Genomic DNA, 26,802 nt, shown 5'->3' with positions numbered 1-26,802 from the left:
ATGCACCTTGTGGAATCTTACTCTCCCATCAGGATGTCTTATGAACCATAAATGTTGTGCGACCATCAGATATACAAGTGTAGAGACCCATGTCAGCCTCTATATTGAACGCTTAGTATGTGATTACCTTTTAAATTAGTGAAAATTTAAATAGATATATGTTTTAATATTATCTTCTTGCATCTTGCCTTTGGGGAGTGTACATAGAAACCACTTCGATGACCCTTGGTCTGATTTATCTGTTTGGATAAAGTTACTTGAAATCTCAGGATATGTCTTGCTGCTGCTAAGTCGCTTCAGTCGTGTCCGACTCTGTGCGACTCCATAGACGGCAGCCTGCCAGGCTCCCCTGTCTCTGAGATTATATCTTAAGAATGTATAATATGTAAAATTGATTCCATATACATCTGTGTGTTTTCATATAAAATACGATTTCCCCAAATCTTTACGGGAAATTGCCATTCTGGTAATATGTGCCCTCTAAGACCCCCTAATATACATCCAATATGAGAAACAGCTTCTTAAGCAGACGTCATTGATCAAAGATCTGACAGATCTTCAGGAGCAATAATTTTTTTCTTCTTACAGCAAGGCTTTTCACTATTCTGGCTCTTCTAAGATAGAGTCTAGTTTGAAATACTACATTGTAAAATATACAGTTATTTTATACATTCTGATTTTTTTTTCTTTAACTTTACAGAGACTGTGCAGTTGATCCAACTTGTGTTTTATGCATGGAGTGCTTTTTGGGAAGTATTCACAGAGACCACCGATATAGGGTTAGTAATATCCAGATGATAACCACACCTAGTATTGAAATTTATACTCAATAAATTTTCTTCCTTTTTAAAATTCCAAGATTTAACACTGAAACTGGGGAGAGTGGTTAAGAAATGTGTTATTTAAGTACTGTTAAACATGTGATGGCAGTGTAGAGACAAATTATGAATCCAGATTTCATGGAATACATGGTTTAAGAAAGGCAAGACAGATGTTCCAGTATTGGTTTTCAGCTAGTTTGCTTTGCTGTTTATTTTTAATGTTTATTATCTTGCTAATTCTAGCTTTATAAAGGAGGTTATCAAAAATTAAAGAATAAAGATGAGAGTTAAAATGTGAAAGGGAGACTGAAGGGAGAATGACTGAGCAAAATAAGGAAAAGTGACAGGATTATACCTTTAAGAAATATTCTGTTGGTGAACTTCTACAGAATATTTGTTGTTGCTTATTGTTAAAGAGGCAGCTGTTATTATACAGTGTAGAAGAGAGCCAACTCTAGAACATAAGGCTAACCAGGTTTTGTTTGTTTTACTGCTATAATACAATCAATACTTTTCCAAAAATCAAGTGTGTTTGCTTTTAAATCAGGGCCACAGAATACATAGGCAGATTATTGCTAAGCCTGTCCTGGTTCCTCTACTGGAAATTGAAGCCAGAGCTATGAACATTCAAAAATTTAGGGAGCTGTTAGTAGCTGGAACTTCTAACACTAATCTCAAGTAAAATGATAGAGAAGAAATATTGCACTCATTCTGTTAGTTCAAGAGCTTTATTAGTTCAGGACTTTTTCTCCTGTTTGTTTTTATTTACTCTACCCAAGTATTGATAATAATCAACTAAAACAGCTGCAAAATTAAATTCATATATATTTTTTTTTTCATAAATCAGCAAGAGCATCCTAGTTTCCTTTAGGCTGTTCTACCTATCTTTGGTAACCAGAGCACACCTAAGAGCTATAGGGTGAAGTTACCATTTTCCATATGCCTGCCTCTCATGTTTCTTGGTATCTTTGCAGCCCTTAAGAATAACTGTCATTTGTGAGTTTACATTAATTATCTTGTGATATGTAACACATAAATACTTTCCTTGAAAATATGAAAGGCTCTTTCTAAAATTTGCACCTATACCCATGCATAGACTCACAGCATGTTTTCAGAAGCAGAATTTCCAATCTCCTAATTATTAAATAATAAGTTTTATCTTGCCAGATTCCTTGAATCATTGCTGTATTTTAAGGAAGCAGGAATAATTCTTGACCCCCACAAGTGGTAAAAGGAAATACCAGGTGGTATTTCGAGAGTTTTCTTCCTTTTCAAAGAATGCTATTTAGAGAGTTTTAGAAAAGAAAAAATAAATGATTTCTATACTTTTCATTGGTCACTTTTCTGATACACATGCAGCACTCTTATTAGACTTTTGTAGAAGATAGCAGTTATAGGAATCTTTGTAACTCTTGAATCTGTTCTAGTATGTTGTAGCCTGGTGGCACAGATACCAACAGTGTATCAGTTTAGCCAAAACCTAGCAAGAAAACCCTTGTGATTTTTACTAATTAGAAACTCATGCAAGTGGACATATTTTACCTCTTTAAAATAGATATAGCCTTGTTTGGTAGAAACCAATGCAATACTGTAAAGCAATTATTCTTCAATTAAAAATAAATAAAAAATAGATGTTGCTTACTAAACACTATAAAGTATCTTATTTTGATATCACTTAAACTAGCCTATTTAAAATGAGTTTTAATATATGAAAGTTTTAATAATGAAAGATTTGACATTTTGATTTTATCCTCCAAAGAAATTAAACATTTTAGCAATGTTATTTCCTTAGCACTTGATATTCCTATTTATAAGCTGATAGTCCTCAGTAAATACTTATTGACAGATACTTTACAATTTCTTTTCAAGATGACAACATCAGGAGGTGGAGGTTTCTGTGACTGTGGTGATACTGAAGCTTGGAAAGAGGGTCCTCACTGTCAGAAACATGAACTTAACACCTATGAAACTGAGGAAGAAGAGGTAAAAACATTTTCACAAAGTTGTTACTAAGGAAATACTATTTTAACTATGTTTTTGAAATATTTTCAGACCTAGAATTAGGTTGTAATATAGAATTATTTAAGTAAAATAGTCCTCTCACAATAAACTGTCCAAGTATACTTGAAAAGCTTTTTTGCATTTTATGGATGCCATACAGTTACTAATAGAACACACTTGAAATTCTAGATATTTAATTTAATTTGGACTTTTGCATTTGTTTTATTTTAAGCATATATGAGTTTTTTTTAAGTCTTCATTTTTTATTAAAAGGATTATTTTTGTAGACCAGTTAGCTTAGCTGATTTTTATTTGTGTTGTGACCAAGACTTTGTAGACTGGATACCTTTCTTTTCTATAGTCATCCATAGCAACCAGTCCTACTCATCGTGTCCCAGTAAATCAGTGTCGTTGGATATGTGATGGGCAGACATTGGGATGATAACTCAGTACAGATTATACTTACTCCAGTAAATACTGTGCTTTCTAAAATTATCATTGATCCTTCATTGTTTTACTTTAAATGATATTTGGAATGATTCAGTGGATTCCCACTAAATAAATAATTTCAAAGTCTGCTGTTGTGGCAGTTGATAGTTGATTTAGGATCTTATTTCAGATTTTAATTTTAAATGGCAGAGAGGTGGGTATATTTAAAGTACTTATGCATTGTTAGTAAGTAGATCTCATAGAGATTTGGGGCAAGTGGACATTACTAGTCCTTCCTCGTGCATATATCTTCCTGGTCTCGAGTATTTTAACAGAATGACCAGAGAACTTATAGTGTAGGACAGTGTCTTTTAAACGTGTTCCACTGTGTTTTGGATGGATGAAGTTTGTGCAAAATGATTCAGTGCTATAGAAAACATACTTGTTTGTGTTTCATTCGCTTTGTGCATGTGTTCTGCGATTATTTGCTAAAGAGAGATGCCAAGTGATCAGGGTTTCTGATTTCTCCACTGGCAGTTGGAACAGCTCCATTTTTATCTCTTACATATTGGATTGTGATTCTGTATATAAAAATACAAGCAAGGCAAACAAAGATAAATTTGGAAAAGGGGATTTTAATTTTTGAAAAAAAGTTGAGAACTAGTATAAAACTTTAGGATTCTGGGAGAAAATATTTACAAATCATATCTGATAAGTGTCTGGTATCTAGAATATATATTTTATAACTCAGCAACAAAAAGACAACACAATTAAAAATGGGCAAAGGACCTGAATAGACATTTCTCCAAAGAAGATATAATAAAAATGACCAAGAAACACATGAAAACATGCTCAAGATTATTAGTCATTCAGTCAGTTCAGTTCAGTCACTCAGTCGTGTCCGACTCTTTGCGACCCCATGAATCGAAGCACACCAGGCCTCCCTGTCCATCACCAACTCCTGGAGTTCACTCAGACTCACGTCCATCGAGTCAGTGATGCCATCCAGCCATGTCATCCTCTGTCATTAGGGAATTGTAAATCAAACCACAGTGAGATACCACTTCACACCCATTAGGATGGACATAATCAAAAAAGTGGTAACTAGATTGGAAAGAATATAGAGAAATTGGAATTCTACAATGCTAGTGGGAATACAAAATGATTCAGCACTGTGGAAAACAGTTTGGCTATTCCTCAAACGGTAAACATTGCCATATAAGCCTGTTGTTTCATTTCTAGGTATATATGCAAGAGAATTAAAAACAAATATTCTGATATGTACATGCACAAACATGTTAGTAGCAGCATTATTTGTAATAGCCAAAAGGTGGAAATAGCCAAAATGTCTTTCAGTGTGTGAATGGATAAACATACAGTGTAATATTACTCAGTTATAAAAAGAAATGAAGTAATGAACTTTCAAAACATCATGAAAGAAGCCAGACACAGAGGGTCATATATTGTATGATTCCATTTACATGAAATATCCAGAAGAGAAATCTGTTTCGAACAGACTGGTGGTTGCCAGGGGATAGGGAAGAGAAGAATGGAGAAAAACTGCTTAATGTGTAAGGGCTTTTACTCTGAAGTGATAGAAATGTTTAGGACTAGATACAGGTGATCGTGGCTCAATATGAGGTACTAGATACCAGCAGATTGTTCACTTTAAGTTTTCTAAGAAAAATTATGAATCTGCTTGCAGTTACTCTGTTGGCTTTATCCTCATACGTTAGTGGGGTAGCTATCAAGTAGTGAAGACAGGTTAATTTCCTAAATTTTAAGAAGATGCTGAGACTTCAGGTGGTCTAGTGGTTAAGAATCTACATGCCAGTGCAGGAGACACAGGTTCAGTCCCTGGTCCGGGAAAATTTCACATGCTGTGGAGCAACTAAGCCCGTTAACTGCAACCACTGAGCCCGAGTAGTTGCATGCTGCAGCTACTGAGGCCTGAGCACCTAGAGCCCGTGCTCTGCAACAAGAAAGGCCACTGCAATGAGAAGCCCACACTCACCACAACTAGACAAAGCCTGTGCACAGCAGTGAAGACCCAGTGAAGTAAACATTAAATAAGTAAATTTTTAAAATTTAATACTGTTGGAAAAAAAAAAATGCCAGCAAGATACCTGCTTGAGTGAAATTATATGGTCCTGCCTGGAGAATATATATTCCAGCAATTTGATAGAAAATAAAAACTCCAGACTCTGCCATTTTATTCCTACTTAAGAATTCAGTTAAGAGAATGCAGTCTTTGAGGAAAGACTGCTGCTGCTGCTAAGTCGCTTCAGTCATGTCCGACTCTGTGCGACCCCATGGACTGCAGCCCACCAGGCTCCCCGTCCCTGGGATTCTCCAGGCAAGAACACTGGAGTGGGTTGCCATTTCCTTCTCCAATGCGTGAAAGTGAAAAGTGAAAGTGAAGTCGTGTCTGACTCTTAGCGACCCCATGGTCTGCAGTCCACCAGGCTCCTCTGTCCATGGGATTTTCCAGGCAAGAGTACTGGAGTTGGGTGCCATTGCCTTCTCTGAGGAAAGACTAGAAGATATTAAAAAGATAGCATTCTGTTTAGCATACCTGGTCCCCACTCACTAAATTCATACATTATCTCGGTTTTCTGTATTTTGTGCTTGAAATGGAAGAAAGCTATGTAATACTTGGAACATGGCTTTTTAGTCTGTCATAGAATTGTTTTTATTGAACATAATTTTATTTTTGTTATACATTCAGCCTACATCTTAAGAAAAAGTTGGAAAAATTGGATTATATACTTCTGTTGGGATAGTGTTTAGAACAGCTGTGTAAGATAATACTACTGTTACCCATATTTTGTAGCTGTGGAAACTTGAATCTTATTTTAAGAAAGTTGTCTGCAGTACCCCACACAGTAAGTGTTGGTGCTGGGCTTTAAACCCAGGTATTTCAGACAACTCTGATAGTACATTAACTGATTTTTTTGGAAACATTTTTTGGCGGTGGAATTTTTTTATAATGAAATTTTAATTAAATCCCAGTAGTAAAACATAAAATTGATATTATTAATGAATTTATTTTTTATAAGTTGGAATGTATATTATTTACTTGTTAGAAAGGCATTCATGATTATTTTGTTTCTAGTTAATTTCTAGTTTTAGTTGGGCAGTGTGAAGAAAGCTCTCACTCATACCTTATTCGCATAAGACAGCAGTTAAACTCTAAATTATAAGGTTACTTTTTTCCCCTTCTTTTTTTTTCTGTTTGGCTGTGTCACTTGGCTTGCAGGATCTTAGTTCCCCAACCAGGGACTGAACACATGCCCTCAGGAGTAAAAACTCAGAGTCCTAACTACTGGACCACCAGGGAATTCTCTTTTTTTTTTCTTTTGACATTCTGAAAATTCAAACATTATAGAGGTATAGAAGTGTATCACATAAAAGATTAAAGTTCTCCATAATTCCCATGGTCTTCCAAGATAACGGTAGCCTTTTTAACTCACTGACAAAGGCTTGCATTCTCTAATATAAATGTCATCAAAAGCATTATTAATCATAATAGGTAATACAACATAGGATAAGACAGTCATTTATTTTCTCATTCTGACTGACTTATGCTGTGATAAGAGCACTTTGAACAGAGGTCTCTTCAAATAGCGTTTGATTTCCCATTGTGCACATGAATAGACTTGCACAGCCTAGCATCTCTTCACTGCAGAAATGTTTCTTAACCTGTAACCATTTTCAAGAAGTTAACATGTGCATACAGAGATGTCAGAGAATCTTTATCTGGAGACTGTTTAAAAATGTAGATGATCATATTGTTTAAACAGATGTGTATTTCAAATAAGAAACATCTCTGCCAGGCCCTGGGATGTTGTAGAACAAAGTTTGAACACTACTGGCTTGGATTCTCAAGAGGTGGCAGTTGTTTCTATCCCAACACCATTTAATTCTTATAAATCCTGTTTATCATAATTCTTCAGTCCTCTAAAATGCCTTGTATTATGGGACATAATTGTAAGAAATGGAATGACTATATAGTGAGATACTATAACCTAGAAAACTGAGTTTTGGTTCTACTTTTTATTTTAGTTCTGTGTGAGGTTCATTTTATGATTACTAGCCACTCTTCTATGAATCCCCAAAAGGTTCCAGTTCCAGTACCTTCTTTATAATAGGTGATTTTACCATGTTAACTTCTAAAGTCTCCATAAGAAATAGTAGCAAACCTGGTAGCAGTATAAAAAAATTTTTTTTGATGAAACATATAAAGCATAGGTAGAAAGTTCTGTAAGACTTTGGAAAACCTTCTTACTTTACTTTTTCTTACATTCTTTAAGCCCTGCACCCATCTTCTTTAGGAATCTGTCCTTTTTTCTTCATTCTTTTTATTACTCTCCTCCATTTGATTTATATCAGTTCCATTAAGCTGGTCCTTGGTGAGGATGTACAAAAATGTTTCTGTATCCTTATGTATATTTGCAAGAATGTGCTGGTTCCCATTCCATCATGTTGGAATATATTGATTTTCTTACTGAGAGATGAATGTAACACTTTTAGCCATTAAGCTGAATAACATGTTTATCTTAAGTCTAAGCATAAGATAAAGCATTAAGATTAAAGATTGTGGAAAACATTTTGCCAGCCTGACTGAAAGATACCATGATAAACTTAGTGTATATTTATAGTAATACTTTTTTACATTAGCTTTGAAATTTAGTGATTTATTCACTGTTAAGTCTAATGTGTGAAGTTCCATGTTACATGCGTACACAACTTGTCTCATTGAAAGTGAGTGATTCTTAACTGCATGAAGGAGCAGTGTACTGATCTTGTTGACTTCTCCCCTTTAAAATCCTCAAAATCAGGCTTTCCTTTATACCTGTAAAACTAAATATTGCTTGTCTGTCCTTAGATAACATTTCTTTGTTTATCCTGGAAATTGGGGGTTAGAGGGATATGAAGCTGTAAACAAGCTTAAATTTTAAGATCCCATAATGCCATTCCAAAATTTTTAGGTTTATTAGGCATTGGCTGCTGCTGCTGCTGGTGCTCCTGCTAAGTCACTTCAGTCGTGTCTGACTCTGTGCGACCCCATAGACGGCAGCCCACCAGGCTCCCCCGTCCCTGGGATTCTCCAGGCAAGAACACTGGAGTGGGTTGCCATTTCCTTCTCCAATTAGGCATTGGAGAGCCTTGGAATATTTTGATTCAGAAGATTTAGTAATAGGGATTATTGTGGACAAAATGTTTTAGAAGTTTGATTTGCTGAGGTATAACAAATAGGATCAAATTGAAGAGAAATTGACGCTGGAGGATCAGTCAGCCTTTTACAGTAGTATTTTGAGGAGGAAGGCAGAATGGAAAAAAGGAGCATTAATGCGCGTTTAACATGGTTGTTTTTTTCTTCTTCCTTCAGGATCCCCTTGTCCATTTATCAGAAGATGTGATAGCAAGAACTTATAACATTTTTGCTATTATGTTTCAATATGCGGTAGAGATACTAACCTGGGAAAAAGAAAGTGAATTGCCACCAGATTTAGAGATGATGTAAGTACAACCCATTTATTCTTTGTATTTGCTTATACTCAGTTTTAACCATTTTGATTCTAATTCCTCAAATGAATACAGCTAGGATTGAACATAATCTTTTTTAATTATTAGTTTTCAACAAAATAATAACCTTGATTTTATAGTTTTAAAATATATGTGAGCCATTTAATTAGTAGAGGTTTTTCCCTGTTGGTTGCTTTAGCTGATTTATAGCCATATTTTAGCCACATCAAAGCTGTACCACTGATTGCAAGCACGGGCATTTTTCTCTTCTTTTTGCGTTAAAGCTGTTAACTCGATAATTCTTTTTGTTTCATCTGTCAAATTTGATTAGGGAATGAGCACTGTGACCTAAGTGAAGTGAGTTTTTTGGTTTGACTAAGTGCACAAATTCAGTTTTAACCATTTTGATTCTGAATTTTTTAAAAATTTATTTATACTTTGTGCTTCTTTGGGTGTACATCTTTTTTTTTTTTTAATAACCATTTGTTCTTAATTATTGAGGAGATTGTAAATTTGCAACCAGAGAGCTGGATTCTGCTATAGCTGTATTACAGCTAAGGACTTACTTTTTTGCATGAATGTGCTTACCTCGAGCAGCCTTCTCTTTTAATTCTAACCAAGCTTGTTGGAATCATACTCATGCTTAAGGTTGAATACAAGTGAGAGTCTAAAGGACATTGGTGCTGTATCTTTTTTGCTTTCTCAACATTGTTCCAAATAATCAGGTTATAGTTTATGTTTCTTAATGAAATGAGATGTTAACATTCCTTTTTGGAAATGTTGAAAATGACTTCGTTAACCTCATAACTTTATCTTCATGTATTTTGAGTTGGGAACCAACTAAGATCTGAATTTAAAATCCAGATTGAGACCCTAGAGAATAGAAAAGTTGTGTTTTTATTTTTCTATTCCATTGTAAGTTTGGGACCACCAGCATAGAAGGGAAAACAATCTAACTTACTTCTCTTGTAATGTTTTCTCATCTTAGTAAATGACGTTTCATCTACCCAGAAACCTGAATCACCCATATATCCACTTAGATTTCGGGTCCAGTAGGTTCCCCCTGTATCAAGTTGTTCTACTTTTGTTCATCTGCATTACTACTCTGGTAGTCCAAATTACATTAATTTCATCCTTGGACAACATGATACCTTAACCAGACTGCCATATCCACTCTTGTCTCCCTCAGTTCATTCTCCATACTGTAGCCACAGTGAATTTTAAGGCAAATCTGACTATAGCTCCTATTTCACCATTTCAAATCCTGGATTGCTCTTAGGATGGGAAAATCCAAATCTATTTCAAGGTCTTTAAGATTTCTGCCTCTCTCCAGACTAACCTCCTCCTTCCTCCCTGTGCTCCACCTCCCAGTTTACCTTTACCACCTCAGGGTCTTTGCTTTCACTTTTTTCTAGCCCATAGTTTCTCAGCCTTGGCACTGTTGACTTTGGGGGCCAGATATTATGGGCATGACTTGTGCATTGTAGAATTTTTAGCAGCATCATTGGCTTTTACCCACTGGACACCAGTAGCACTCCTATCCCAGTCATGACGACCAAAAATGTTTCCAGACATTGCCAAGTGGTCATCTATGGAGGGCTGAGGAGAATTCCTCCCAGTGAGTACCACTGATACCCAGTTCTGACTTCAGCTCTCAAGTTACTTCTTTGGCAGTTCCCTGAACTCCCAGACTGGTTTTATCCCACTGTGGCATCCTGTTCTTGATAAAAGCCAGTTTACACAGATTATATGTGTGTATCTTTCGCACCAGCTTGATAACACCATAGAATGTGGGGACCACAGATGACTTCGTTACAGATATGTGTCTAGTACGTAGCACATTCCCTAGGACAAAGTGTCTGAAGTGAAAGTGTTAGGTGCTCAGTCATGTCCAACTCTTTGTGACCCACGGACTGTAGCCCTCTAGCCTCCTCTGTCCATGGAATTCTCCAGGCAAGAGTAATGGAGTGGGTTGCCATGCCCTTCTCCAGGGACTCTTCCCAACCCAGGGATTGAACCCTGGTCTCCTGTATTCTAGGCAGATTCTTTACCATCTGAGATACTAGAGAATCCCAGGACAAAGTGTTCTCTTAATAAATCATCCTGGAGCAGGGTGATATGCAAATAGATGATGTATAATTAATGTTTTATCCCACAGTGAGAAGAGTGACACCTACTATTGCATGCTGTTTAATGACGAGGTTCATACCTATGAACAAGTTATTTATACTCTTCAGAAAGCTGTTAACTGTACACAAAAAGAAGCCATTGGCTTCGCAACTACAGTAGATCGAGATGTAAGTAATTTCATTACGTTGATGTTACATAATTACACTTTTAATACAGGTAAGGTATCCTAGAAAATCATGTTAAAAGTTTTGTCTAGGTTATTTTTTTTAATTTCATATGAATATTGTCCCAAATATATATTAGATGTAACTGTAGGCTCTTGTCTGAAAGTTTAGGTGAAAACATAAATTGCCTTCATTCTACACAGAAGAACAAATGTAGTGTTGTTCAAAGGTATATACTTACTGATGGCTTGAAAATATTAGGATTGCTTTGAAGGAAAATATTTTAATTTACTTTCTAATTAGTGAATAAAATAAACATTGTAAATATTAAAAATTGACCAGAGTTGTTATATGCTCATATAACACTGTTTGTTTACTAATTCAAAAGTTATTAATACTGAATATAAACATTTTTGCAAGTTAATCTCAAATGTCTTTATTTATAGGGACGTAGGTCTGTTCGATATGGAGAATTCCAGTATTGTGAACAAGCAAAATCAATAATTGTGGTAAGTAATATAAAAACATGTCTACACTTGTATTTTTTATTAGTATAAAACTAGTCCCATATTTTGGTGTTTATGAACACATTTTTCTGCCTTCATGAAAGCCGACATCAGCCAAAAATCATGTTTAAGGATACGTTAGTTTAACATTGCTTGTTGCTTTACCTAGTTTTTTTAAGCTGTAAGATTGATATAAAAAAATGAATGTTTAGATGCAGTATATATGTATTTTTTCTCTCTTCCTATTTCTTCATTAGAAATGTCTTAGAAAGCTTTTTGCTTTTTGTTTTGCTTTTGATAGGGTTTCATGTTACCTTTTTAGGAATTAAATTGGCCTTTAGCACCAAGATTAGAATTCAAGGGAGGTTGTTTCTTGGTACCTTATAGCAAGGTATGCTGTATATCCTAATAGTATTTAGTGTATAATACATCTGAAAGAAAACTATTCCCCACATTTAGATTTATTTTTAAAAGTTAGCATTTATTGTTTTAAACTATTCCATGTAACTGCATTTTATGTAAATGTCCTTTTAAAGTATAATTTTATATATTGTAAAATATTTTAAATATATAGATAAAATATGGAGATAACACAGTAACTGCCTGTGTGCTACATTATATCTTATTTTCTTCATGCTTATTTTAAATAAACAAAACAGTACAGAGGCCCTTGTATTATCTCTTCTAAATCCCATTCCCCTTCCTCTTTCACTAGAGATAACTACTTTTGTTAATTAATTTTTCATTTCCATACATGCCTTTATACTTTATCTGCTAAATATCTATCAATATTATATGCATTGATTTGGAGGTCTTTAAACATTATATAACAAGATTCATACTGAATGTATTATATTGTAACTTGGCTTTTCATTTCAGTGTTATTTCTAGATTTATCTGTGTTGATACATGTATGGTATAAAGTATTCCATTGATGACTATACCATCAATGGTGACTTGTCTTTTCCTGTCAGTGTTGTTTCTAGATTTATCTGTTTTGATATATGTATTTGTAAACTATTCCATTGATGACTATACTATAATTTTACATTCTCCTATTGATGGAGAGTTTGGATATTTCCAATTCTTTGTGTGACTTGTCAGTCCTGCTATGGACGTTTTTTGGTCCTCTTGTTGCATAGAAGCAAAAGTTTCTCTAGTATGTATACCAAGAAATGGAATTGTTGAGTTGTTAAGTTATAAGCATTTTCAGCCATACTAGATTTTGCCAAGTTAATCTCCAAAATAGTGGTGGCCAGTATACATTCCAACCAGCAGTGAAGTACAGTTCCCACGTCTCTACCACTTTGTCAGAACTATATTGTCAAATTAAAAAATTTTGCCAACCTGCTGTGTATGTATGGCATCTCATCTGTTAAATTTGCACTGCCTTGATTACTGAATATCTTATTTCATATTTAATGTATTGGTCACTTAAGTTTTCTGTAAATTTCTTGTTTATACCCTTTACCCATTTTTTTATTAAGTTATTTGTCTTTTTCTTACTAATTCATAGGGGTTCTTTACATAATCCGAATCCTGATCTTTTGTTGCAGTATCTTTTCCTGACATACAGTTTTATATCTTATTTGTGATGCCTCTCCTTGAGCAAAAACTTTAATTTTAATGTAGCAAACTGTATTTTTCTGTTTATGAGTTTGTGTCTTATTTTAAAAATTCTTGCTATCTGGACATAGTCAATTTAATAATGCATTAGAAACAATACTGTGGTAGAACATTCCCATTCTTAGGAACTATATACTGAAGTTTTTAGGAATAAGAGGACATGATCCATATAAGTTACCTTCCGTGGTTCTTTTTTGTTTGTATGTGGAAAAAGAAAGATAATGTGTAAATGATAACGCAATTAGGATAGAATTTTACAGAATCCAGGTAAAGGAGATGACATTTCTTCCCTTTAATTTGTTGTTTAATAGTATTATTTCAGTTTTTCCCTAAAAAATAAGTACTTGTAGTCTCTGGTAGTGTCTGCATAGATATAGCAATACTATTTTCATAATATAGAATAAAGTCCAGAAATAGTTACTAGGATGAGGAAAATCTAGGACAAAGATATATTCTAAGGGAGGAGGAGAGCTTCTTAACCAAGACTAGAACCCCAGGAGTTAAAAAGAATACATTTTTTTGGCTACATAAAAAATTTGCGTAGCAGAATATTATTAAAAATGTCAGTAAACTTAGAAAAATTATCTCTAACACAAAGGATAGACATTTAATGTTTATGATGAACAGAGAACTCAGGTTATCAAGTAGGGAGGAAACAACAGAATAGAAAAATGGACATGAGGTATGGAAAGACAACCACGGCCGAGATAATCTCAGTGGTATAAATACATGTAAAAAGAGACTCAAACTCACTAGTAATTACCAAAATGACAGGGAGATTTCATATCCAACAGATGGAGAAATCAGAGTGATAAAGTACCTTGCAGGCAGAGATGCATAAATTACTACCATGTATTTGGAAAACAATCTAGTAACATATATTAAAATTTTGCCTCTCCTAGAAATTTATCCCATAAAAATACAAGCACCAGTTAGTGTGTGTACAAAGATGTTCAGTACTACCTTTGTTATAGTCATAGAAGATTGAAACAGAATATGAATACCCTTCTCTAGAGAATGTTTAAATAAATCCACACCACAGAATATGATGAGTCATTAAGCCCCCCCAAAAAAATCTGTTAACACAAAGATGCAAAAGAGTATGATAATATTCCATTTTTTTGCAAAATCAAATAAAAGTCTTTATAACTGTGTACATATATGATACATATAGGTGGATAAAATATGCAAAGGTATACTGTGCTAAAGTGGGTTATGGAGATGGGATGAGATGGATAGAGAGATGATTCAAAAGGAAAATGGGGGAAAACATGTTAAATGAAAACTTTTAATAGACTTAAATACATTTCTCCAAAGAAGATATGCAGATTGGCAAAGAACATGGAAACATGCTCAATATTATTAATCATTAGGGGAATGAAAGTAAAAACCAGAATAAGATAGCACCTCATATGCATTCAGTTCAGTCACTCAGTCGTGTCTGACTCTCTGCAGCCCTATGAATTGCAGCACGCCAGGCCTCCCTGTCCATCACCAACTCCAGGAGTTCACACAAACTCACATCCCTCAAGTCGGTAATGCCATCCAGCCATCTCATCCCTTGTCATCCCCTTCTCCTGTCCCCAACCCCTCCCAGCATCAGAGTCTTTGCCAATGAGTCAGCTCTTTGCATGAGGTGGCCAAAGTACTGGAGTTTCAGCTTCATTATCATTCCTTCCAAAGAATACCCAGGACTGGGTATGGACTGGTTGGATCTCCTTGCAGTCCAAGGGACTCTGAAGAGTCTTCTCCAACACCATAGTTCAAAAGCATCAATTCTTCGGCGCTCAGCTTTCTTCACAGTCCAACTCTCACATCCATACATGACCACTGGAAAAACCATAGCCTTGACTAGACGGACCTTTGTTGGCAAAGTAATGTCTCTGCTTTTGAATATGCTATCTAGGTTGGTCATAACTTTCCTTCCAAGGAGTAAGCATCTTTTAATTTCATGGCTATAATCACCATCTGCAGTGATTTTGGAGCCCAAAAAAGTAAAGTCTGACACTGTTTCCCTATCTATTTCCCATGAAGTGATGAGATCAGATGCCATGATCTTTGTTTTCTGACTGTTGAGCTTTAAGCCCACTTTTTCACTCTCCTCTTTCACTTTCATCAAGAGGCTTTTTAGTTCCTCTTCACTTTCTGTGATAAGGGTGGTGTCATCTGCGTATCTGAGGTTATTGATATTTCTCCCAGCAATCTTGATTCCAGCTTGTGCTTCTTCCAGCCCAGTGTTTCTCATGAGGTACTCTGCATATAAGTTAAATAAGCAGGGTGACAATATACAGCCTTGACATACTCCTTTTCCTATTTGGAACCAGTCTGTCGTTCCATGTCCAGTTCTAACTGTTGCTTCCTGACCTGCATACAGGTTTCTCAAGAGGCAGAAACCTGGTATTCCCATCTCTTTCAGAATTTCCCACAGTTTATTGTGATCTACACAGTCAAAGGCTTTGGCATAGTCAATAAAGCAGAAATAGATGTTTTTCTGGAACTCTCTTGCTTTTTCCATGATCCAGTGGATGTTGGCAATTTGATCTCTGGTTCCTCTGGCTTTTCTAAAACCAGCTTGAACATCTGGAAGTTCACGATTCATGTATTGCTGAAGCCTGGCTTGAAGAATTTTGAGCATTACTTTACTAGCGTGTGAGATGAGTGCAATCGTGCGGTAGTTTGAGCATTCTTTGGCATTGCCTTTCTTTGGGATTGGAATGAAAACTGACCTTTTCCAGTTCTGTGGCCACTGTTGAGTTTTCCAAATTTGCTGGCATATTGAGTGCAGCACTTTCATAGCATCATCTTCCAGGATTTGAAATAGCTGAACTGGAATTCCATCACCTCCACTAGCTTTGTTCGTAGTGATGCTTTCAAAGGCCCACTTGACTTCACATTCCAGGATGTCTGGCTCTAGGTCAGTGATCACACCATAGATCTTTTTTGTACAGTTCTTCTGTGTATTCTTGCCACCTCTTCTTAATATCTTCTGCTTCTGTTAGGTCCATACCATTTCTGTCCTTTATTGAGCCCATCTTTGCATGAAATGTTCCCTTGGTATCTCTAATTTTCTTGAAGAGATCTCTAGTCTTTTCCAGTCTGTTTTCCTCTTATTTCTTTGCATTGATCACTGAGGAAGGCTTCTTACTTCTCCTTGCTATTCTTTGGAACTCTGCATTCAGGCTTATATCTTTCCTTTTCTCCTTTGCTTTTCGCTTCTCTTCTTTTCACAGCTGTTTGTAAGGCCTCCCCAGACAGCCATTTTGCTTTTTTGCATTTCTTTTCCACGAGGATGGTCTTGATCCCTGTCTCCTGTACAGAATGTCACGAACCTCCATCCATAGTTCATCAGGCACTCTGTCTATCAGATCTAGTCCCTTAAATCTATTTCTCACTTCCACTGTATAATCATAAGGAATTTTATTTAGGTCATACCTGAATGGTCTAGTGGTTTTCCCTACTTTCTTCAATTTAAGTCTGAATTTGGCAATAAGGAGTTCATGATCTGAGCCACAGTCAGCTCCCGGTCTTGTTTTTGCTGACTGTATAGAGCTTCTCCATCTTTGGCTGCAAAGAAATCTGGTGATGTCCATGTGTAGAGTCTTCTCTTGTGTTGTTGGAAGAGGGTGTTTGCTATGACCAGTGTGTTCTCTGGGAAACCTCTATTAGCCTTTGCCCTGCTTCAGTCTGTATTCCAAGGCCAAATTTGCCTGTTACCCCAAATGTTTCTTGACTTCCTACTTTTGCATTCCAGGGCCCTATAATGAAAAGGACATCTTTTTTGGGTGTTAGTTCTAAAAGGTCTTGTAGGTCTTCATAGAACTGTTCAGCTTCTTCAGCATTACTGGTTGGGGCATAGACTTGGATTACTGTGATATTGAATGGTCTGCCTTGGAAACAGAGATCATTCTGTCATTTTTGAGATTGCATCCAAGTACTGCATTTCAGACTCTTTTGTTGATCATGATGGCTACTCCATTTCTTCTAAGGGATTCCTGCCCACAGTAGTAGATATAATAGTCATCTGAGTTAAATTCACCCATTCCAGTCCATTTTAGTTCGCTGATTCCTAGAATGTTGACTTTCACTCTTGCCATCTCTTGTCTGACCACTTCCAATTTGCCTTGATTCATGGACCTGACATTCCAGGTTCCTATGCAATATTGCTCTTTACAGCATCAGACCTTGCTTCTATCACCAGTCACATCCACAACGGGGTATTGTTTTTGCTTTGGCTCCATCCCTTCATTCTTTCTGAAGTTATTTCTCCACTGATCTCCAATAGCATATTGGGCACCTACCAACCTGGGGAATTCCTCTTTCAGTATCCTATCATTTTGCCTTTTCGTACTGTTCATTGGGTTCTCAAGGCAAGAATACTGAAGTGGTTTGCCATTCCCTTCTCCAGTGGACCACATTCTGTCAGACCTTTCTACTATGACCCGCCCATCTTGGGTGGCCCCACACGGCATGGTTTAGTTTCATTGACTTAGACAAGGCTGTGGTCCATGTGATGAGATTGACTAGTTTTCTGTGATTGTGGTTTCAGTGTGTCTGCCCTCTGATACCCTCTCGCAACATCTACCGTCTTACTTGGGTTTCTCTTACGTTGGACGTGGAGTAGCTCCTCTCGACCCTCCTGCGCCTGTGCAGCCACCCCATATGCATTAGGATGGCTGTTATAAACAACAACAATAACTTAAAATCACAGGTATTGGCAAGGATATGGAGAAATTGGAACACTCAGATGCTGTTGGTGGGAATGTAAAATGGTGCAATCACTATGGAAAACAGTATGGTGCTTACTCTAAAAATTAAAACTAGAATTACCATATGATCCAACAGTTTTTCTTCTGATTACGTACACAGAAGAATTGAAAGCAGAGTCTCATGTTCATAACAGCATTATTCAGTTGACAAAAGGTGTCTGTCAATTCATCCACTGATAGACACTTAAGGAGCAATTTAACTGGGTGAATGGTTAAACAGAATTTATATACATACAATAGAATTTTATCCAGCCTTAAAAAGGAAGAAAATTCTGATACACACTACAGTGTAGATTAACCTTGAGGACATTATGCTAAGTGAAATAAGGAGTCATAAGAAGGTAATGTATGGTTCTGTTTGTATGAGGTACCAGAGTGGGTACAGAGTTTCAGTTTTGCAAGATGAAGAGTTCTGGAAATGAGTTGCACACCAGTGTATACTTTGCACCACAGAACTGCACACTTAAAAATGGTTAAGCTGGAAAGTGTTGTGTGTTTACTATAATTTTTTTAAAAGTATTGATAACATCGCATTTGTGCAATGAAGTAAATTATTCAAATTAGTGTAATTACATTAAGAAATTAGTTTAAAAACATACAACCAGTTTAGCACTTAAATAACTTATAATTGATGGGGCACATTTTCAGATATAAGACCAAGAATTCAGGTTAAAACTGTAACTTCTTACTTTTTTGTAAGAATCCTAGGATTCCTTCTAGAAAATTAGAATCTGAATAAAGCAACCCAAGTCGTGTTTTTCTTACACACATACATGAATAACTCACCTATAATGATGAGAGTGTAGTTATATTAAATAAAAATTTGACTTATTTTCTATAAAATAGGCTTTTTAAGTTTGGTGTTTTTTTTCATTCTGTCATTTCTTTTTAAGAGAAATACCAGTAGACAGACAAAGCCACTCAAAGTTCAAGTTATGCATTCGTCTATTGTCGCACATCAGAATTTTGGTTTGAAAGTGTTGTCTTGGCTGGGAAGTATTATTGGATATTCAGGTAGGTCCATAAAACCTTTTACAAATTGACTTAAAAATGAGTTCATATGCTCTAGCAAAACTATTTTGGAAAAGTAACAAATGGAATCAGGTGTTCTGTTTTTTTTTTTTTTGCTTTAGTTTTGTGTTTTAAAATACCATCTCAAAAAAACAAACAAACAAAAAGAAATACCATCTCAGAATATCTTTATATACACAAAAAAATATTTCCCAAATTTTGGTCTATGAGATCTTTTTCATATGCATACATTTATGTATTTTCATACATAAATAAAAGATATTTATATATCTTCAAATAAATAAAGGAAACAGTGGATTAAACATTGTAAATGATTTTAATATGCTAATGAATCTAAATTTTACCAACTTGATAAAAGAACCTATTTTTAATGGAGCATCCTGTGGAATTCTCTTCCACAAAGCAAGCTGGAAAATGCCACTGTAAACAGAACTTTAATGGTTAATTGTTTAAAGGATATCTTTGTTTTGATTTCTACAATTTGTGTTTACCGATAATTTGCAACCCTGAAAATATGCAAATTTGAAGTTACTGTGTATTTGAGTTTTTGTTTTTCCACAGTCTACAGGTTAGATAATCTTTTAAAAGTAGTGGTAACAATTAAGAGCCTTCATGTCCAATGCCAAAAATACAAGTTTGTTGTGTAACACTGAAGAATAAACTAGGAATACATCTAAGCTGTCTGTCCTACATTTCTTCAGGCAAGGGATGTGGTTTGAATAGATGATATTCCAATGTTTGCTATAAAGAAAATTTCTAAAACATTTGTATTAAAAAGCTATTAGAAAGAGTATTGCCAACTGTGAACTGACAGGTGAAAATCAGGAGGTGTGGAAATTTAGGAAAACATGTTTGCTTGCCTTTTAAATGTCTTTCCAATTAGTTTTCTTAACCTTTTTTAACTTTGTTGTTTTCCATTGGGTATCTATCTGAATGCCAAATACTGTGCTACAGAATTAATAAATAGTATCATGGAAACAGTTTTCTGCTAAAAATTTTCTTTGAGAAAATGTATCATCAACAATTTAAAGACCTTATCATCTATTATTTAATATGTATATAAAGTTTTCTCTGTAGCCTTCTAAAAATTTTCTGTTTGGTGGCTCTTACAATTAAATTAACAAAGAAGTTTCAGATTATTTTGCATGATTGTAGATGACTAAAAACTGTGATTTTAAATATAAAATATGAAACTGGAAGGTATTAAAGTTCTAGTTTTGTTAATGCTTACATTAATATTTGAACGTTTTTTTTTTTTTTTAAGTTTAGCATTTAGAATATGTAGGAATTGCCTTCCAAAGCCTCTCATATAGTGGGTATCCATAAGTACATATTTTTGTATTTTTGTTTAATGAACATTTTGCATAATAACAATAACATAGACTGGTATATATAAAGTACAGAGCATGTATTCTTTGAAATGGTAGCATAATTTCATATTATACCTATCTTCTGTTATCATAGGATATATAATTTTACTAATATATAATTTTACTAATACCTGGTTTAATTAGCATAGATGCTTAGAAAACCATGTTTACTTCATTGGCTTTTGGATTCTTTGTTTAAATTATTTAAGCATAAAAGATCATTGCCATTCTGATAGACAAATATTTTGGTATTTTCGAATAAAAATTGGTATATAATGCAAGATTTGGAGTTTTTCTCCATTTTGTGAAAATGTTAATAAAATAGTTAATATAGTTACTTTTTCTGAATAAATTTGACCTTTTAAAAAAGCAAGTAAAAACTCTATAGTAAGTCCATTTGAACATTTTTACTAATATGTTATTTTAATATTTGAAGTTAACTATTTCTTGACTATTTTTCTTTCTGTTTTAAGATGGCCTTCGCCGAATTTTATGTCAAGTTGGTTTACAAGAAGGGCCAGATGGTGAAAACTCTTCTCTAGTGGATAGATTGATGCTTAGTGATTCCAAATTGTGGAAAGGTAAGTATCTTAACTACTATAAGGTATAGGGGAACTTTCATAAGTAATTGGAATGTTTAAGTTTCTTTTTCATTTGAGGAAATATTTAATAAATATATTTATGGCTTTTAGAATTAGCTCATGCAGTCTTATTCTTTGGGGAAAAAACAGATTTGAGGATCCATGACTCAACCTTTATGTTTTGTTGGAAGAATACATTTAGGAAAACTGATTTTTAAAGAAGCAGGTTTCACATGTTTTAAGGAATACATGTAGAGTTTTGCTCTTGAGACTTAAAAATACAATTGATCATATGAAAACTTTGGAAATGTAGTTTTTGGGTTGTTTGGTATATCCTCATGTTCCGTCTGCTCTTTTTGTGAAAGGTGCTAGGAGTGTGTATCATCAGTTGTTCATGAGCAGTCTACTTATGGATTTGAAATACAAGAAACTGTTTGCTGTTCGATTTGCAAAGGTAAGTAGTTTCTCACTTTTGAAGAGTAATAGGTTATATACAGAATAGCTGTAGTCCATGATTATATCCAGCATTTGTAAAATTAGTAGCTAATAGTAACGTGTCATTATGTTGCTTTTAAATTCTAAGAAACTTCATAAATTATCTTTTTATCTTTTATCAATAGAATAAAAGTCTAGCAGTGAGGTTTTTCATGTTTATAACCTGCCATGATAATATGAATATTCACCTATGCAGTGTATATGACATGAAGTGATAAATGGAAACTTTAAACCTATGCCATTCTGAATTATGATACTATTCCTATTAAATGTTGTGTAGGAAAAGATAATCTTAGTTGAAACGACATGTGTATATGGATATGATTTAAAAATCATGAACTCTAGATTGTTGATATCATTGAATTATGTTCTTCTCCCTTAAGCTAACTGCTTGGTTATTTTTATTCACCTGAATTAGGGATTATTAACAAAGGAAACATAAAAGAATCATTTGAGGAACTCTTTCAAAATATACATGTTTGTGTTTTCCATTCTCAAACCTGCCGAAGCAGATTCACCAAGAATAGGGTCCAGTCATGTGTACTTTGAAAGAGCTATCAGGTGACTGTGATAGGCATCCAGAAGTAATGAAAGTCTGATTTCATCAGAGACAATGTAAAGCTACTGTGATTTAGCTCCACCTATGTTCAGTGACAGCCCAGGATTTTAATAGCTGTTGCTGTTACTCCTGTTTGAGCTCATAAACTGCCATTGTGCTCAAGAAGATTGAATAGTGCATCAGTGTTTTTACAGATTAGTATATTGGTAATTGGTAGAAATCATTCCAGTTATTCTCATAGCACATCTTACTGACTCCTCCAGCACTGATTTTTCATTATAATCCTTAAACATTTGGTCATTGTGGATTAGAGGTGAATCTCCCCCTTGTTGTTTAGAATTACCAGCAGTTGCAGAGAGATTTTATGGAGGATGATCACGAGCGAGCAGTGTCCGTGACTGCTCTGTCTGTCCAGTTCTTCACCGCACCTACTCTGGTGAGTAGTGCTTGCCTCTTCTTTGTCACTGATAGCTGGCACTCCTTGCCTTTTTTTGCCTTCTTAATAGAACTATGAGCGTTTGCAGAGTGATTATGTGACAGATGACCACGACAGAGAGTTTTCAATCGCAGACTTCTCGGTTCAGATTTTCACAGTCCCTTCACTTGTAAGTACTAAAAGACTAAGAAGAACTTTCTTGTTTTCCGCTAGAAGGAGTAAAGCCTTAAAATAATAGAGAACTGAGATCTGTATATTTCTGAATAGAAAAATATTTTATTAATGGGTGATAAGACTTCAGATGCCTTGTATACCAGAAGATATAACTTTGAATGTGTAATCCAGAGGGGGAAAGTTATTTGAACTCAACCTGTACTTTCTCATAGTACTTCTTGAGGTTTTGAACTGACAAGTTAATTAAACTTATTATTAGTTTAACAAGTTTATCCATTAGAAACAGCATATTGTGCGAATTTCTTGACTGTCCAGTGGTTAGAACTCAGTGCTTTCACTGCCGGCTCCTGGGTTCAGTCCCTGGTTGGGGAACTAGGATCCCACAGACGACTCAGTGTGGCCAAAAACAGAAAGACGGGAAGGAAGAAACAGCCCATTGTATATAATCTCACATTTTGAAAAGCCTCCTTTTCCACCCTAAGGGAAGGTATTACTAAGGCAATTGAATCATGATGATTCAGTTATCTTGTACTAAGTTTCACTAGTTGTTCCAGCAGGCACCCTTATGTTTTCATAATATTGAATAATTAATATTTAATTCATTTAACAAAACTTTGAGCACCTATTATTTATTTAGTTCTGTGTTTTGGGAATGAAATGGTGAACAAAAACAGACATAATCTTTGCCCTCATGAAACTTACTGTAAAGGGAAAGACTAACATAAATGGTTAATTAAAGCTATAATAAAAACTGAAGAATTTGGTTGTTTTGAGAGAATAGTAAAAAGATCTGACCTTTTCCCACAGTTTGGAAGAGGATTCTATGTAGCTTTATGCAGGCTCATGAAGGAAAATCTATTCAAAGGAACCAGCACTTGAGAAAACCCTGAAGTAGGGACATTCATATAAAGGGAATAGAAGGAGAGAAGGAATAAAATGAGACCAGAAACATAGGCAAGGGCCTAACTGTATGGAGTTAAGAGTATGCTACAATTATTTTATTAATAAGGTATCTGTTCCAGCTTCTTTTTTTAATGACTGTTTTTTCCTCAGATACTTTTATATTCAAGGATGTATTCTAGCACAGCTGGAGCTATCTGAAGTCTGTTTACCCACTAATGAGATATTTTGGTTCAAATTAAGGATTTTGATTTTTATCTTAAGAGCATTGGAAGGCATTGAAGAGTTTGAAGTGGCACTTACATCATCACATCTGTGATTTTTAAAAGATGAAGCTTTTTGAAATTTGGAGAACAAATTTGCTGCGGCAGTAGTGGTTGTGGGGAGCATGTTAGGGATTGTGGCAAAGGGTATAGAAGTTGCAAGACAGATGTAAGTAGTGAAATCTACTGAACAACCACACTTTGGGTTTCAGGGATATTGGGTTTGGTGAGTCATTGGTTATGGGGTTTGAGGGGAAAATGTAAAGGTGATTCGTGGGTTTCTGATTGTAACCAAGTAAATTTTTCTGCCACTTGCATAGGAAGTTTTGGAGAATGAGTAGAACTTGTAAAGAGGGAAAGTGTTGCTTTCAGTTTAGTCAGCAGTGAGTTTGAGAAGCCTCTGAGACAATCCCATGTGTAGTCAAATCTGCATTTCTCCTTCATTGATCCTTTTGTCCATTTCCATGCCAGTGCTCAGTTTTAATAATTTTAGCTTAATATTCCATTTTAATATTTTATGGAGCTCTAGATCCCCTTTTATTATTCTTTCCAAGAAGTTTCTTGGGACTTTCCTGTGGTTCAGTAGCAAAGACTTTGTGCACCGACCCCCCAACCCCCGCAATGCAGGGGGCCCGGATTCAGTCTCTGCTTAGGGAACTAGATCCCACATGCAGCAACTAAAGATCCCATGTGCTGCAACTAAAATACCTGATGCAAGTAAATAAATAAGAACTGAACTGGAAAAAGAAAAAGAAAAAAAATTTTTTTCTTAATTATTTTAGGCTTTTTTTTTTTAAAGGACTAAAATCATTTTGTCAATTTCAAAAAAAAAAAACCACACACACATTAGGGTATTTGACTGAAAACCTACTGGCTCAGTGTTAAAGAATCCTCTTGGCTGCACAGGAGACTCAAGTTCAGTCCCTGGGTTGGGAAGATCCACTGGAGAAGGAAATGGTAACCCACTCCAGTATTCTTGCCTGGAAGATCCTATGGACAGAAGAACCCTGTAGCCCATGGGGTCTTAAAAGAGTCAGACATGACTTGATGACTAAACAGCAACAAACAAAAATAAGTTTGTCAGTTTCAAAAACTACGGAGTTTTTGACTGAAAAAATGTTTTATTTATAGATAATTTGGGAAGAACTGATATTTTTGCAATATTGAATATCCCCATCTAGGAACATAATTTGTCCTAAAAGTGTTTTATGTTTTATATTTTTGACACTATTATAAATTACTCACAATTTTAATCTCATTATGGATAATTTTTATATATCCATCTTGTATCTATCTGGTTTTCTTATTAACATTTTCTCTAATATTTTGTGTTAATGCCTTAGAATTTCTGGTAATCTGCATATAATAATTTTTGTTTTTTCCTGATATTTCAGTTTTTTATGTTTGCTTCTTACCTGACTTCTTTAGCTAGAAGTGCTAGAAAAATAACATGTATTTGTAATTCAGAGCATATTTATTTAGAATTTTTATTAACTAGGCATTGTTTAAGGCTCTGGAGATAAGTAGAGCAGTAAACAAAAAAGACAAAAGACCTTGTTCCCATGGAATTTATAATCTTAACTAGGAAGAGATACATGTATGTAATACTACTTATAAATCAAAGGTCGTTGAGAAGTGCTATAAAGTAGGAAAGCAGATTAAAAGGTTAGAGAGTGACAGTGAAAGGGTCATATTTTATACAAGGTTTTCCCAAAAAAGCCTCTCGGAGAGATGGTGTTTGAACAGACATGAGGGAATAAGTGATGTGCCTAGCTGGTGGAAGTCTCCTCAGCAGAGAAAAATAGCAAGTGCAAAGTTCTGAGGTGAATGTGCACTTGATATTTTAGAAGAAAAAACCCAAATCAGGCCCTTGTTGCTAGAGTGACTGAGGAGGAGAATGATCCGTGAGGTCATTGAGTTTGGGGATGGGGTGTGATGGGAGTGGATAGTGCCAGGCCTTGAAGGCCATTGTAATACAACTACTTCTGTCTTTTATCTAAAGGAAGTAGAAAAAGGGAAATAGTAAAGAACACAAATTAACAAAACAAAACGTACAAAAAATTTTTCTTTGAGGATAAGAAAAGCAAAACTGGTGGGAGATAGCTCTCTAGAAAGTCTAATAAGAAAAATAGAAAAAATTTTAATTTAAAAAGGATTGCAAAAGCTACAAATCTTACAGATTTCCAATAGAAAATAGGCAATATTAGGATCCAGTTAATATAATTGGAATCTAGATGAGATGAACAGATCCCTAAGAAAAAAACACCAGTTATTACAAGAGAAACAAGAAATAGAAATTTTAATTAATATAAATATCTGCTCACAAGGAAGTCCCCAGGCCCAAAGGCTACACTGGGAAATTCTTCCAAATATTTAAGAAAAAAATAATACCTGTCTTATGTAACTTTTTCTAGAAAACAGAGAGAGAATATACTTGACACTTTAATAACGTATTCTGTAATCTTATCACCAAAACTCAGATTGAATTGCAGACAGAATCAAGCAATATGGGAAAAGGATAATGTATCATAACCAAGTTTGTTTTATTTCTTTAAGGCAAGAATAGTATACCATTTGAAAACAAAATCAGCTTGCATAAAAGAGCTTATTAACAGACAAAAAGGAGGAAAATTGATCATATCAGATGCTTATCCCGAATTCATGATTTAAAACAAATTAATAAAACCTCATGAAATAGGAATAAAAGAATTTCTATAATCTGATACAGTACCTAAAAGCAAAGCAAAAAGTGAAAACTGAAAGCAAACAGTGTGCTTGATGGCAAAATAGTAAAAGCTTGTCCCTTGAGACTAGAAGTTTTTCTTAAGTCAGTGAAATTGCATATACGTATTTAATTGTCTCAAAATTGACTAATACAGCAAACAAGAAGGAAAATCATTTTACTTGCCAATTCCTCCCCTCCTTCAAACTTGAACTATAGTCTTCACTGTCTAGGAAAATTAACATAAATTAATCCTATTGACTTTGAGCTTCTTGGAGCCTAAGTCCTGGCAATGAGA

The 26,802-nt window shown here is 34.9% G+C and overlaps 1 protein-coding gene across 6 annotated transcripts in view; it reads left to right on the top strand.

Moving 5' to 3' along the window:
• Positions 1 to 26,802, top strand: part of UBR2 (ubiquitin protein ligase E3 component n-recognin 2) — a 108,028-nt gene that overhangs the window by 32,009 nt on the left and 49,217 nt on the right. For 5 of the 6 annotated variants that reach the window (XR_011462139.1, XM_070360743.1, XM_070360744.1 and 2 more), the window contains 9 exons: positions 701 to 779; positions 2,691 to 2,804; positions 8,644 to 8,774; positions 10,939 to 11,077; positions 11,521 to 11,583; positions 18,866 to 18,986; positions 20,848 to 20,955; positions 21,321 to 21,409; positions 22,516 to 22,614. Coding sequence is in view for 5 of the 6 variants with exons in the window: in XM_070360743.1 (XP_070216844.1) it covers positions 701 to 779; positions 2,691 to 2,804; positions 8,644 to 8,774; positions 10,939 to 11,077; positions 11,521 to 11,583; positions 18,866 to 18,986; positions 20,848 to 20,955; positions 21,321 to 21,409; positions 22,516 to 22,614 (943 nt within the window). In the remaining variant the exon portion in view is untranslated. Of the gene's footprint in view, positions 1 to 700; positions 780 to 2,690; positions 2,805 to 8,643; positions 8,775 to 10,938; positions 11,078 to 11,520; positions 11,584 to 18,865; positions 18,987 to 20,847; positions 20,956 to 21,320; positions 21,410 to 22,346; positions 22,446 to 22,515; positions 22,615 to 26,802 lie in introns of all 6 variants that reach the window. The other variant, XM_005900135.3, reaches the window with a different exon arrangement.

Source organism: Bos mutus, chromosome 23, assembly GCF_027580195.1.
Source record: "Bos mutus isolate GX-2022 chromosome 23, NWIPB_WYAK_1.1, whole genome shotgun sequence".
Classification (NCBI taxonomy): Eukaryota; Metazoa; Chordata; class Mammalia; order Artiodactyla; family Bovidae; genus Bos; species Bos mutus.
The sequence above is the reverse complement of the archived record's forward strand: the minus strand, read 5'-3'. Positions and strand labels throughout refer to the sequence as shown.